The sequence below is a fragment of the Microcaecilia unicolor genome, chromosome 1 (assembly GCF_901765095.1).
Source record: "Microcaecilia unicolor chromosome 1, aMicUni1.1, whole genome shotgun sequence".
Lineage (NCBI taxonomy): Eukaryota > Metazoa > Chordata > Amphibia > Gymnophiona > Siphonopidae > Microcaecilia > Microcaecilia unicolor.
The window spans coordinates 240746368-240760767 of record NC_044031.1 but is presented as its reverse complement, the minus strand read 5'-3'; the positions used below and the strand labels follow the sequence as shown (position 1 = coordinate 240760767).

The following is a 14400-nucleotide window of genomic DNA, read 5'->3' as shown; positions in this document are numbered from 1 at the left end:
TTTTCAAACTTGTTTCTCAGGGACTATAACAGTCACTGCTTCCTAATGCCACTGTTTTGCGTTATTAACAGTAGAGGAGCGTGGTATTAACACAAAGCATGTTGTTATTCTGTGGCCCCTGTGTCCAATAACATACATGGTGTAAAAACACTAAGGGAGTCTTTGTTATTACTGGCTTGAGACAAAGTTTTTGAAACGAACCCCGTGTTATGGTCATCTAAACATATGGGCTGGATGTACTAAGCATGGGGGGAGGCGGTTCTGAAAGGAATTTCTAACGTAGTGGACAGAGACCTTGAGGTGGGAGGAATATGGGATAATGTTTTTTTGTGTGTGTTTTATTCAGTGACAGTTTTGTTTAAATATAATGGGAAGTTGGCATTGTTTAGTAGTGGTTCTGGATTCTAGTTCTTTGTTGCTTTCAAACATTTCAGTAAATATTGGTAGAAAAAAGTAAATATGTGGAATTAAAATAATTTTTTGAGCTAAAGTATTTGGAATACTTCTGCTTTGAAAATTACTGCAGGCACACAATTTGGGTTAATTTGTAAGCAGATGTGTATTTTCCAAAGTTAATAAATGTACACCCTGCCCTGAATACGTTACTGCCTAGTTTTGGCTTGGTAATGTTGTAGAGGTAATTTTAGAAGGTTAGGTGCCCTTACGTGAGTAAATCATCCTGTATTGGTGGTTCTCAACTTTTCTTCTGTTGTGACTCACCTGGGAGACAATGTTTGTGTGTGACACACTGAACACTAAAATTCACAGCAGAATGAAGGATCTAAATATTTAATTGTTGATAGTGTGAATTTGCTACCGTTTAATCCCATATCAAAAAAACTGTATGTAACATATGAGTCCCAGATTTCTCACTTGCCATACAAAATAAATATGCATTCAAATTCTGGTGTTGCCTCAGTAACAGTAAAACAAAATCCATCCACTTCCAGATACAGTACTTAAAACCGTGCAAATATGCTACTCAGAAACTGTGCAGCAGACCTTCAACATTGCCACCTGAGGCTGGTGGCAGCAGTTATCATTGGTGGTAATGGGGAAGCAGAAATTAAGTCCAGTTATAGGGATTTCAAGAATCAGATTCTCTGGATCTCTTCTCTCCCCAGCTTATAGGCATAGATGATTGCTATGGAAAGCACAGACTTCCTGTCAGTACCAAATTCCAGGAGGTAGAGGTTTTGTTGCATGTATAATATGACTAAGGTGCATTGGTTGTATAATTCCACCCTCTAAGGATGTAGCTGAGAACTTCATCCCACAGAGTCAATCATTTATAGGTCTCATTTCACAAGCAACTGTCAGATATTGAATATTTAATAATCCCATCCCTCCATGCATTTTTGGGGTTTGAATCAGCTCCATAGATGACCGTGGCTTCCTCCCTCTCCACAAAAATGTTTGCACCAATTTATTGAACTGTCTTAGATCCCTGGTCTGTAGATATAATAGCAGCATTTGAAAAGTGTATAGCCAATGAGGTATTATCATATTAATTAGGTGTATATGTCCCCAAAGGGAGATGGGATATGCCGTCCAAATTTGTAATGTCTAGTAGTATCAGACAACAGGGACTGGATATTCTCACGATACAGCCTGGACAGATCTACCGGTAAGTAAATGCCTAGATATTTAAGGTTTGTGTCCATCCACTGTAAAGGAAATTCCCCTCTCCATCCCACTCTCACCTCCTGCATGCTAGGGAGAGCTTTGGATTTCTCCAAATTTAAAGCAAAACCCGAGAACCGCCCAAATTCATGTATCACATTGAGCAATCGTGGTAATGAGGTCTCAGGGTCAGCCAAAGTTAAAAACAAATCATTAGCAAAGGCCAATATTTTTATTTCTTGACCTTCCATTTTTACTCCCTTAATGGAACCCCTCCAGGCTGATCAGACGAATCAATGATTCTATGCAGAGAACAAAAAGTAGTGGAGAGAGGGGACAACCCTGGCGCATACCCCTCTGTATGGAAAATGCAGACGTTTGCTCTCCATTTACCAAAATTTGAGCCTTGGGTTGCTGATACAATGTTTTAACCACCCACCAATACCCAGCCTAGCTAAAATCATGTACATGTATTCCCATCTCACCCTGTCAAATGCTTTCTCTGCATCTAGGCTAACCGCCATTACGGGCTGCCCCTGTAACTTACTAGTAGATATTGCCAGCAAGATTTTCCTGACATTTTGTACTGATTGCCTTTCTCTCACAAAACCAGCCTGTTCATCCCCAACCAAAAGTGGGTAACTGTGCTGCCAATTGATTTGCCAAAAGCTTGGCCAATAGCTTTACATCCACATTAATGAGTGATATCGGCCGATAGGAATCTGCTACATCTTTAGGTTTTCCTGGTTTTGGCAATATTGTAATTAATGCTGTGTTTGCGTTAGGAGGTAGTTCTTTTGAATCTACCACTGATTGAAAATAGGCCAATAGGGGTTTCAACAGTGATAATTGTAATATTTTATAAAAGGCTCCTGAGAACTCATCTACCCCAGGGGCCACTAGTGGGCGCAATGACTTAAACGCCGACTGAAGTTTCTGTGCCCTCAGCGGGGCATTTAACATTTCCACCCCGGCTGGTGACAGCTTTGGGAGATTCATCTGATCTAGAAATTATTGTACAGGAGTGGCATTTACAGTACCCTCCTCCTGTTATAGAGCTTGCAAATGAGTTTGAAAAATCAATCCTATACGATCACTCCTATTGGTCAACTCCTCCTTTGGATCCTTCAATACAGATATCGTCCTTGTGCCTCCCCAGGTTTTGATCAGCCTAGCAAGTGAACGGCCAGGCTTATTACCAAAACGATAAAGTTTATAGCGGTGATAAATCAATCTTCTATTGGTTTGTTCATGGATATAACTACATAAGTACATAAGTACATAAGTAGTGCCATACTGGGAAAGACCAAAGGTCCATCTAGCCCAGCATCCTGTCACCGACAGTGGCCAATCCAGGTCAAGGGCACCTGGCACGCTCCCCAAACGTAAAAACATTCCAGACAAGTTATACCTAAAAATGTCCATTTAATAGCGGTCTATGGACTTGTCCTTTAGGAATCTATCTAACCCCTTTTTAAACTCCGTCAAGCTAACCGCCCGTACCACGTTCTCCGGCAACGAATTCCAGAGTCTAATTACACGTTGGGTGAAGAAAAATTTTCTCCGATTCGTTTTAAATTTACCACACTGTAGCTTCAATTCATGCCCTCTAGTCCTAGTATTTTTGGATAGCGTGAACAGTCGCTTCACATCCACCCGATCCATTCCACTCATTATTTTATACACTTCTATCATATCTCCCCTCAGCCGTCTCTTCTCCAAGCTGAAAAGCCCTAGCCTTCTCAGCCTCTCTTCATAGGAAAGTCGTCCCATCCCCACTATCATTTTCGTCGCCCTTCGCTGTACCTTTTCCAATTCTACTATATCTTTTTTGAGATACGGAGACCAGTACTGAACACAATACTCCAGGTGCGGTCGCACCATGGAGCGATACAACGGCATTATAACATCCGCACACCTGGACTCCATACCCTTCCTAATAACACCCAACATTCTATTCGCTTTCCTAGCCGCAGCAGCACACTGAGCAGAAGGTTTCAGCGTATCATCGACGACGACACCCAGATCCCTTTCTTGATCCGTAACTCCTAACGCGGAACCTTGCAAGACGTAGCTATAATTCGGGTTCCTCTTACCCACATGCATCACTTTGCACTTGTCAACATTGAACTTCATCTGCCACTTGCACGCCCATTCTCCCAGTCTCGCAAGGTCCTCCTGTAATCGTTCACATTCCTCCTGCGACTTGACGACCCTGAATAATTTTGTGTCATCGGCGAATTTAATTACCTCACTAGTTATTCCCATCTCTAGGTCATTTATAAATACATTAAAAAGCAACGGACCCAGCACAGACCCCTGCGGGACCCCACTAACTACCCTCCTCCACTGAGAATACTGGCCACGCAATCCTACTCTCTGCTTCCTATCTTTCAACCAGTTCTTAATCCATAATAATACCCTACCTCCGATTCCATGACTCTGCAATTTCTTCAGGAGTCTTTCGTGCGGCACTTTGTCAAACGCCTTCTGAAAATCCAGATATACAATATCAACCGGCTCCCCATTGTCCACATGTTTGCTTACCCCCTCAAAAAAATGCATTAGATTGGTGAGGCAAGACTTCCCTTCACTAAATCCGTGCTGACTTTGTCTCATCAGTCCATGTTTTTGTATATGCTCTGCAATTTTATTCTTAATAATAGCCTCCACCATCTTGCCCGGCACCGACGTCAGACTCACCGGTCTATAATTTCCCGGATCTCCTCTGGAACCCTTCTTAAAAATCGGAGTAACATTGGCTACCCTCCAGTCTTCCGGTACTACACTCGATTTTAGGGACAGATTGCATATTTCTAACAGTAGCTCCGCAAGTTCATTTTTTAGTTCTATTAATACTCTGGGATGAATACCATCAGGTCCCGGTGATTTACTACTCTTCAGCTTGCTGAACTGACCCATTACATCCGCCAAGGTTACAGAGAATTTGTTTAGTTTCTCCGACTCCCCCGCTTCAAATATTCTTTCCGGCACCGGTGTCCCCCCCAAATCCTCCTCGGTGAAGACCGAAGCAAAGAATTCATTTAATTTCTCCGCTACGGCTTTGTCCTCCTTGATCGCCCCTTTAACACCATTTTCGTCCAGCGGCCCAACCGACTCTTTGGCCGGTTTCCTGCTTTTAATGTATCTAAAAAAATTTTTACTGTGTATTTTTGCTTCCAACGCTAATTTCTTCTCAAAGTCCTTTTTTGCCCTCCTTATCTCCGCTTTGCATTTGGCTTGGCATTCCTTATGATCTATCCTGTTACTTTCAGTTGGTTCTCTTCTCCACTTTCTGAAGGATTGTTTTTTGGCTCTAATGATTTCCTTTATCTTACTGTTTAGCCACGCCGGCTGACGTTTAGTCTTTTTTCCCTTTTTTCTAATACGTGGAATATATTTGTCCTGAACCTCCAGGATGGTGTTTTTAAACAGCATCCACGCCTGATGCAAGTTTTTTACTCTGCGAGCTGCTCCTTTCAGTCTTTTTTTCACCATTTTTCTCATTTTGTCGTAATCACCTTTTCTATAGTTAAACGCTAGCGTACTTGATTTCCTAGTTTCACTTCCTTCAATGCCAATATCAAAACCGATCATATTATGATCACTGTTATCAAGCGGCCCTCGTATCGTTACCCCCTGCACTAGATCATGAGCACCACTAAGGACTAAGTCTAGTATTTTTCCTTCTCTTGTCGGCTCCTGAACTAGCTGTTCCATGAAGCTGTCCTTGATTTCATCAAGAAATCTTATGTCCCTTGCGTTTACAGATGTTACATTAACCCAGTCTATATGCGGGTAATTGAAATCCCCCATTATTATTGTGTTGCCCAGTTTGTTTGCGTCCCTGATTTCCTTTAACATTTCCGCATCCGTCTGTTCGTCCTGGCCAGGCGGACGGTAGTACACTCCTATCACTATCCTTTTCCCCTTTGCACATGGAATTTCAATCCACAGTGATTCCAAGGAGTGTTTTGTTTCCTGCAGAATTTTCAATCTATTTGATTCAAGGCTCTCGTTAATATACAATGCTACCCCTCCACCAATCCGATTCACCCTATCACTACGATATAATTTGTACCCCGGTATGACAGTGTCCCACCTGAATGGTTACCAAGTTATCTTTATTGGCCAAGCAGTTGTCTTTTGCATAAAGCTGCTGTGCCTTTTTCTATTTTCCTTCTAACCTCACTATTTCAGATGCTACTTGTTTCTTCTTGTGGTTTGTATATGCTATTATTTTGCCCCTCAGCACGGCCTTAGCAGCCTCCCAAAACAACTGCGGCTCATCTGCATGTCCCGAGTTGTGAAAGCAATATTCATCCCACTCCCCTTGCAAGTATTTCTGGAAATCTCTAGAGTGATATAGATTGGAACCTCCAGCCCGATGATGATTTATAGTGGGTGAGTGCGGACAACACTATCCATATCATTGCGTATTCAGAGATGATTTCTACCTCCATGTCTGCCTCTCTAATGTCACCGGATCTTGGGGGAGTCCACTGAACCTCTGGACCCCCCCAGACAACAACATGGGGCACCCCTTGACACCCCCCCAAGGGCCCTTTGTGCTGGAGATCCAGTGGATCTCCAGTCCCCCCTAACTCCCCCAACACCCAGAAAAGAAGCCCTGGTGACCCAAGCGGGCTGCTGCTGCAACCCCCATGCTCTTCGACGGAAGAGTGGAGGAGTGGCCTAGTGGTTAGGGTGGTGGACTTTGGTCCTGAGGAACTGAGTTCGATTCCCGGCACAGGCAGCTCCTTGTGACTCTGGGCAAGTCACTTAACCCTCCATTGCCCCATGTAAGCCGCATTGAGCCTGCCATGAGTGGGAAAGCGCGGGGTACAAATGTAACAAAAATTTTAAAAAAATAAAATAAGGGAGTAGCACACTCCCGCCTCGTCCAGCGCCACCTTCAAAATGGCAATGCACTGGGTGGGGCTTCCCCTACCATATAAGGAAGTTTCTCCCTTATTTGGTAGGGAAGAATCGCCAGTTGCATCCCAGGATGCACTGGGCAGGGCGCTGCCATTTTGAAGGCAGCGCTGGATGAGGAGGGAGTGTGCTACCCCCTCCTCCGTCAATGAGGTACGAGGGAGGAGGGCTCCACTAGACCACCAGGCAGCATGGGGGTTGGGGCAGCAGCCCACTTGAGCCACCAGGGCTTTTCTTTTGGGGGTTGGAGATCCACCAGATCTCCAGCCCCCTGGGCCCTCGTGTCAGGGGGCTGGGGGTCTGCCAGGCCTCCTGACCCCCATGTTGCTGTCTGGGGGAGGCTTGACGGATGGCGGAGGTCTGGGGCTCCCACGGACCTCCATCTCCTCGTTTGACAGGTCCGGGATTTTGATAGCCCAGACCTGTCAAACTATTGTGGGAGGATTATGCCGGAGTGCAAGCTTGGGCACAACCCTCCCACACTTTTCTCCTGTGATCAGAGATAATAGCATGCTTAAATGTGCACACTGTCATTTCTGATCATAGGGGCAGTATAGCCCCGTTCTGTTCCTGCACTATTTTTAGAGCGCTGTTTGGAACAGTGCAGGGCATCTGATCATCTGCCTGTTGCTTAGTTGGAGGGTAGGTTTCTTGTAAAGTGACGTGAAGGAGAATCAGTGGTATAATTAAGCAGTTATATGTGGAAAGGTGAATCTAACTTTCATCTTTCTCCATTTAGGTTTGGCCACCTAGATGTGGCTGTTATCCTGCTAGAGAATGGTGCTGATGTCAATGCACAGAACAGACTTGGAGCCAGTGTGCTCACTGTGACATCGAGAGGCGGACATATCAACATGGTTAAGCTTCTGCTGGAGAGTGGTGCATTTGTGGACAATTATGACCACTTTGATGTCAATATAATGAATAATAATGGCAACAGAGAAGGGCTGCCAGACATAACTGCACTCATGACTGCTGCCCAATATGGGCATGAGGCAATTGTGTGCCTGCTGCTGGAGTGGGGAGCTGATGCCAATTATACTGTGAGGACCACTGGCTGGAGTCCTCTAATGTTGGCCTCCCTTTATGGCAGGGTGAGTGTGGCTCAGCAGCTTGTGGACAGGGGTGCAGACCCGGACCATATCAATGTACTGGACAAAACACCATTCGAAATTGCACTTGCCTTCAAGCACAAAGACATGAAAAACTACCTAGATGCCTTAACAACTGTCAGACCAAAGACAGGTAGGGAGGGGCTTTTCTCTGTCTCTTCAGTTTCTCTGTTGCGTGGGTTTGTTCAATGGGTGGACTAAAAAGGTTTGGATGTAAAGGGATGAGTCATTTTTTGCCATCCATTAATCTTGGAGCTTTACCTTGGGTGTGTATAAGAAGCTTCTAAACCTCCCTTACCAGGGTTACTGCAAAGTCCTTTTGATTTAATTAATGCACTTCTTAAATTTTACATATGTGTGACCATTTCGGGGGGAAAAGGTGACTAAAATAGCAGATCCAAAATGTTGACAATGACCAATTTTTTTCAAGTCATAGATCCATAAACAGTCTGCAGAAGCTGCAAAAGTTCAAACATGTAGCTCTTTAATTTTTTTTATATAAAAGGATGGGGTTTGAACTGTTGTATTACACATTGTTTTCCCTAACAGAATTAATTAAAACCTAATTTTTTTTTTTTTTTGGTAACTTTACTCACCTTTCCCCAGAGATAGTCTCAAAACCCAGAATACCAATGATTGATGTGAAATGTTTGTGTTTGTGCAGCAGTGAAGATAGCAGCAGTTATTTGGGCAGGTATAGAATATAAATGACAGATGAGTGAAAGCATCCAAATTCAGGATAGGTTAGTTTTGTCTATAATGAAGACCTCAGCTTCCCATGATCCTGCAGCTGTGTGAAAGGTTGCAGCATCTAGCCCTTTTCATATAATTCCTTGTCACCTATGTCCAGGGCTTTTTTTTTTCCAGCTGGTACGTACTGGTACAGAGTACCAGCACCTTTTTCCTGCCTTCCAAAAATGTCTGCTTCACCCCATTAAAGGGTAAAGGGTCATGGACTTGATATACCGCCTTTCTGTGGTACAGCCAAAGTGGTTTACATATACTATGCAGGTACGTTTCTCACTCAAAATCTCCCAGTTTTTTTGGTATTATTAATCATGATGATGCTGGATGGCTGGTATGTTTTGTTCAAAAAATACTAACTGGAATCTGAGGGTATATTGGAGTCAGGGAATCTAGGAAGCCTAAAGAGTATATTTTTAATACTACTACTAAAAAATAGTGTTATAGGTATATGTAGTACTATACAAATAAACTTAAGAGTGGTCTTGTCCCTGTGGAACTAATTTTCTAGTAATACAAAATGTTTCTGGGAAGAATCAGGGATAAAGTATAAAGTCTCAAGTGGATTAATAGGAATAATTTAATTCAATTTTAACTTTCAATATTTATTAACCAGAGATCAATTCAAGGTGGATTACAGATTAAAATTATTACAACACAGGTTATACCGATAAGACACACAGGCATCAATTAACATTCCAATAAAATTGAAGACAGGACCCACTTCAGATGATTAGGTAAAGCTGTAAAGTTGAATCATTGTCCCAGAAAATAATCTATAATTTGGGGGGGAAAAAACCAGGAAATGGGTTATATGGATGAGCATTCCATAGAAACAGAATGGTGGCTCCTGTTATCTCAGAGCCAGCAATCTTGGGCCTGATATTCAAAGGAGTTTAAACTGGTAGGAGAGGCTGCTACCTAGTTAAACCTCCCAAGGTAGCCAGCAATGTTCAACAGCACTTAACTGGGCAGTACCACTGAATATTGGCTCTAATTGGCCATTGTGAAACCGACTAGTCAAGGAGCGGTCTAGGCAGAACTACTAGTTAACTGATTAGCACCGATGTTTAGTTCACTAACTGCTTAAGTGAGTGGATAAAGCTAGAATAGGAAAAGGCTGTTATAATTTGATCTGCTGAGGTAACCAAGTACTGGTCTGAATATCAGCCAGTGCCTAGTTTAATTTCCAGGTGACTGCACAATGGCCTGGCATTGAATATCCAGGCTCAGTTCAGGCCACAGTGTAAAGCAGCTAAAAAACCGCTGCCAGCTCAATATTGACCCCCGAATAGCTTGTAAATGCCTATCAAAAGACTGCAGCTTTCCCACATTTAAAACTAAACATGAAAACAACACACAACCCCAAAAGCAAATTTAAAAAAAAAAAAGCAACACATAGTTTACTTAAACATCAGCTCCACTGTTCTGTACAAATGGGTGTTATCCTTTCCTACCAGCAGGTGGGGGTAGAGAAAACTGAATTCTACCAGTGACATCACCAGAATAAGCTGAGGTGCTCCCCTGGAACAATCCAGTATTTTTCTATAACTCTAGCAGGTGGTAGGTGGTGCTGATGGTGCTCCAGTCCTTGGCCTTGCTCCCCACTCTCCTGGTTGCGACTGCACAGTGGAGCCTAACGGCCATGCCCATGTCCATGGTCTTGAGACCGTATCTGGTTGAGCATGGAGCTTCGCTCCACAGCCCCCAATTGTGTTCCTTAGTTCCTCTGGGTAAGGCTGTGGCTGGGTCCTGAAGGGCCCTTCCTGAGGGGTGCGGGTCCACATCCCCCCACCCCTTGTTGCCCATACACTCTGTTTGGGTGTAACCTTCAGGCCCCCCCTGCAGCTCCCAGGTACAATAAAAAAATAAATTTCAATTTGGCCTGGTTGTCTTTATTCCGTTATTCAAGGAATAAAACAATTAAAAAAAAAAGGGACTTTGCAGCTTTAAAAATAAACCCTCCATAAAGTGCACCCAAAGAGCAGGGGGATGGCGAAGAAACTTGAGCCCCCAAGTGGCAGGGCAGACCTGCACATGTCTACCATGTAGCCGGGCATTCCAGCCAACAGACGCTGCAATATTTGTAAGAGCTGGCAGCTGCCTCTTCCTTAGCTGAAACATCGGGACCTGTGGTCTTGATGTCTTTGGTGGGAACACGGCCATGTTTGCTTAGCCTGTCTTTGCTCCTGTTGCTGCTGCTCAGCAGCAGGAATCAACTTGGTCTCCATTGGGACTTGGAGGGGTGGGAGAGTGCCTTCCTTCCTATCTTCCTTGGGTTCATCTACAGGGGGATCCTGATGAGGCCCCTAGGGGCCCTCAGGATATTTTGGCTCCTGTGCTTAACCCAGATGGTTTCCCATTAGAATTGAGGCCCCTGGGGGCCTGGAAGGATCTGCCAGAGGCCCCATTGTAAATTCTGAGCACAGCAGAGGAGGTTCAGTCTCCTTAGAGATGATGTTGGAGGACTCGGGGTGGGAGGGGGGGGGGGTACAGTCAGACTCCCAGTCCTCCTTTGATTCAGATTCAGAGTTGTCTTCCAGTTAGGAGGTGGAGGAGGTAAGGTCCCATGTAATCCGTCTCTTTCGCCGTGAGGAGTTCTCGTCTTATTGCCAAGATTATGGTGGCCCTGACCATGCTCAGGCCTCCTGCCGTGGACCCCTCAGAAGGGAACCCCTCAGAAGGGAGGGTCTCGCGGGGCCCCTGAAACAGGGCTGCTGAGAGGGGGAGCAGGGGGGGACAAAATTCTCCTGGGTCGGCGCCGGGGTCTCTCTCCTCCTGCTCTCAGGCTGCTGGCGCTGCAGTCCACGGTCTCACCTGCCCACCCTCAGTTCCGTCGATAGCCCCCCTCTGTCCGCCACCGTGCCCAGGCCCCCAGCATTCAAATCGGCAGTGCCTCACCTCCATGTGAAGGCGGCAGATCGCCTCCCTTCGGGCCCTCCCTCACAAAGGGAGGCGATCTGCCGCCTTCACACGGAGGTGAGGCGCTGCCAATTTGAATGCAGGGGGCCCGGTCACGGTGGCGGACGGAGGGGGGCTATCAACGGAGCCGAGGGTGGGCAGATGAGACCGGGGACTGCAGCGCCAGCGGCCTGGGAGCATGAGAGGGAGGCGACAGTGGTAGGGATTGGGGGGGGGGGGCGCCTTGCCCCGGGCCCAGCTCAATCTCTTGGTGGCCCTGCCGTGAAACATTTTCTGTTCCACACGGCCCTCTGTACGATGATGGCAAAGTGGGAGACTCTGGATGGGCCTCTTAGGGGAGCCAGGGCCCTTGACTGCTTTTATACTTTTGCTCTAGAGGAGGTTGAAAAGTATTGGGTGTTTCCCAAGGTGGATGCACTGGTACTGCAGCTGCCAAGGTGACCATGGTGCCTGTCCAGGGGGACTCAGCCCTCAGCTTAATGAGAAAAAGGTGAATAGCTGCTTTGTCTGGCCTTTTTGTGGGGCCTCGAGCATTCAGGCCGACATATGTGTTTGCATTGGTTGCAGCAGTTGCCTGAGTCTTCTGAGATCACTCTGCTGATCATAAGTGCATAAGTATTGCCATACTGGGACAGACCGAAAGTCCATCAAGCCCAGCATCCTGTTTCCAACAGTGGCCATTCCAGGTCACAAGTACCTGGCAAGATCATGTGACTCGATCTGAGCAACTCGCTCTCCCTGGTGACTTTTAACAGCCTAGCTCTCATTCCCGCTGTGGAGCCTAGGGCTCCCAATACACTCTGATCACGTGACTCGATCTCAGCAATGTCAGCATGTTCATAGGAAGCTCCTTCCCACTCCACTATATTTGCTTGCTGTCACTGACGCTTCAAGAAGGCAAGCACACCAATCTGATTTTTCACTCCTTTTTTCCCCGTTATTTTTTTCCTTGTTTTTAGCCCCTCAATTACCAGGTACGACCATCCATGTGTAAGTCTTCCTCAGTATTTTCTTTTTGCTTTTCCGGCTGTTGCCTTGCACTTTCTCCTTTCCCAACAGGTCACGTGATGGCTGTTTGGGTTTTCCTATTCTGGTGCTTATAGGCAATTGACGCTGTTCACATTCCAGATTTCCTCTAGCGCCACAAGCTCATTGCCTCACCCATTTAGCACCTCTCTCTCAACTGCTCATTATGTCAAGAACTCTGTTGGATTACTGAATTGCAGATCTCTCCGGTCGAAAATGGATCTAATTCTGGCCTCATTTGTTCCTCTGGCTCTAAAGTTTTCTGCCTCACTGAAACCTGGATCAAAACAGGAGAAGAAAGCTATCTCTCTTCTTGTCTCCCTGAGGGGTTTGAGGTCCTGTCTCTTGGTAGGCATTCAAGGGCTAGAGTTAGCCTTGCTGTCATTTACTCATCAGACCCTCAACTAACTGAAATCTCCTTCCTGTCTTTTTCCTATCCAGAGATTCTTGCAGTCTGGATCTTGGCGCCCACACCTTTAGTTTTCCTGTTATGCTGTTGCCCCCCCCCCCCCCTCCTTGTCACAGGCTCAGTGGGACCTTTGTTTCCAGGCTCTAGCAGATGCAGCTATTCATTACCCAAATATTCTCATTCTTGAGAACTTTAATACACATGCCAATATTCCTTCCCATCGTCGTTCCCAGCAGTTTCTATCAACACTCACCGATTTAAATCTCTGCCAGTGGGTCACCTTACCCACCCACAATGGAGGCCATATATTAGACTTAGTCATTACCCCAACTGACTTGGCCCTCTAACCCTCATTTTTTTTCCTATACACAAATTCCCTGATCCTATCATTTTGTCATCCACTTTTCTATCTCACTCTCTGTTCCCCATTCTATTAGAGAACCAATTCCCAAAACCTCCCAGTTTTTGGCCCACGTCAACCCTTATAGCATTCCTCCCACTTTTTTATTTTCCCCCGGACTTTGAGATCCTTAGTTTGGATTCTATGGCAACTACTTTACACTTGGTGCTCTCTTCAGCCTTTGATCAGGTTGTCCCCTTAAAAGCAGTAAAATCACCATCTGCCTCTTACAAACAACCTTGGTATCAAAGTGGTTTGTGTCTATTAAAAAGACAACTTCTCAAGGTGGAATGAAAATGGCAAGAAAATCAAATCAGATGAAAACCTACTAAATTTTTTGACTGAGCGACTATAATTTCCATTTGAAAAGGGCAACTTTACTTTAGAGATCGCATTAAAAAAGCTTTGAATCTTTCCAAGGAGGTCTTTTCTATTTTTCATCACCTCACCTTTTCTGCTAAGGACATTTTCAAAGCAGAGGATAGTGCCCCTACAGCTGAAGCCTTCTAACAATATTTCTTCTCCAAGACCTGATCAGTTAGTTCGCTTTCTGCTGGTTCCATTACTGGGACTTCACCCCCTTTACTTCTTTTACATGCCAGCCCAGGTAACACCACATGGGTTCTTGCCTCTAAAGCAGGTTCATCTATTTGGTCTTTTTGGTTACAAACCTTGCTCTCACTCCTGAAAACCTTTAAGAGTGCACGTTCCACTTTTTGCTCACTGATTCATTCCCTTCTGCTTGGCTCTCTTTCCCTGAATTGGAACTCTTGCCTAGAATTCTTACTTTAACTCAAGTGTCACATCCTGGCACGTGCCAACCACCTGGAAAAATGCAGTTATGTGCCTCATTCTGAAAAAAACATCTTTGGACCTGCAAATACCAGCTCATTACCGTCCTGTCTTGAATCTTTGTTTTTTCTCTAAGATGTTAGAAAAGGTAGTCTTCAGTCAACTGATTTCTTTCACTAAAAAAATCTTTTGCCCTTCATCGCAAACAATCTGGCTTTAGACCAAATCACAGTACTGAAACAGTCCTTACCAATGTCAATGAAATCTACTCCCAATTAGACAAGCACGAAGCTATTCTTGCAATTTCTCTTGATCTTTCCGCAGCTTTTGATTTGGTGAATCATGACCTTCTGTTATCTCATCTATCATTCTTACGTATCACTGGCTCGGTGCTCTCATGGTTTTCCTCTTTTCTCTCAAATCGCTCATATAAGGTC

The 14400-nt window shown here is 45.0% G+C and overlaps 1 protein-coding gene across 1 annotated transcript in view; it reads left to right on the top strand.

The window, feature by feature from the left end:
- The window catches only part of ANKS6 (ankyrin repeat and sterile alpha motif domain containing 6), a 204779-nt gene that overhangs the window by 626 nt on the left and 189753 nt on the right, over positions 1-14400 (top strand). Inside the window, exon 2 of the mRNA XM_030205050.1 lies at positions 7298-7803. Within this exon, the coding sequence (XP_030060910.1) occupies positions 7298-7803 (506 nt within the window). The remainder of the gene's footprint in view (positions 1-7297; positions 7804-14400) is intronic.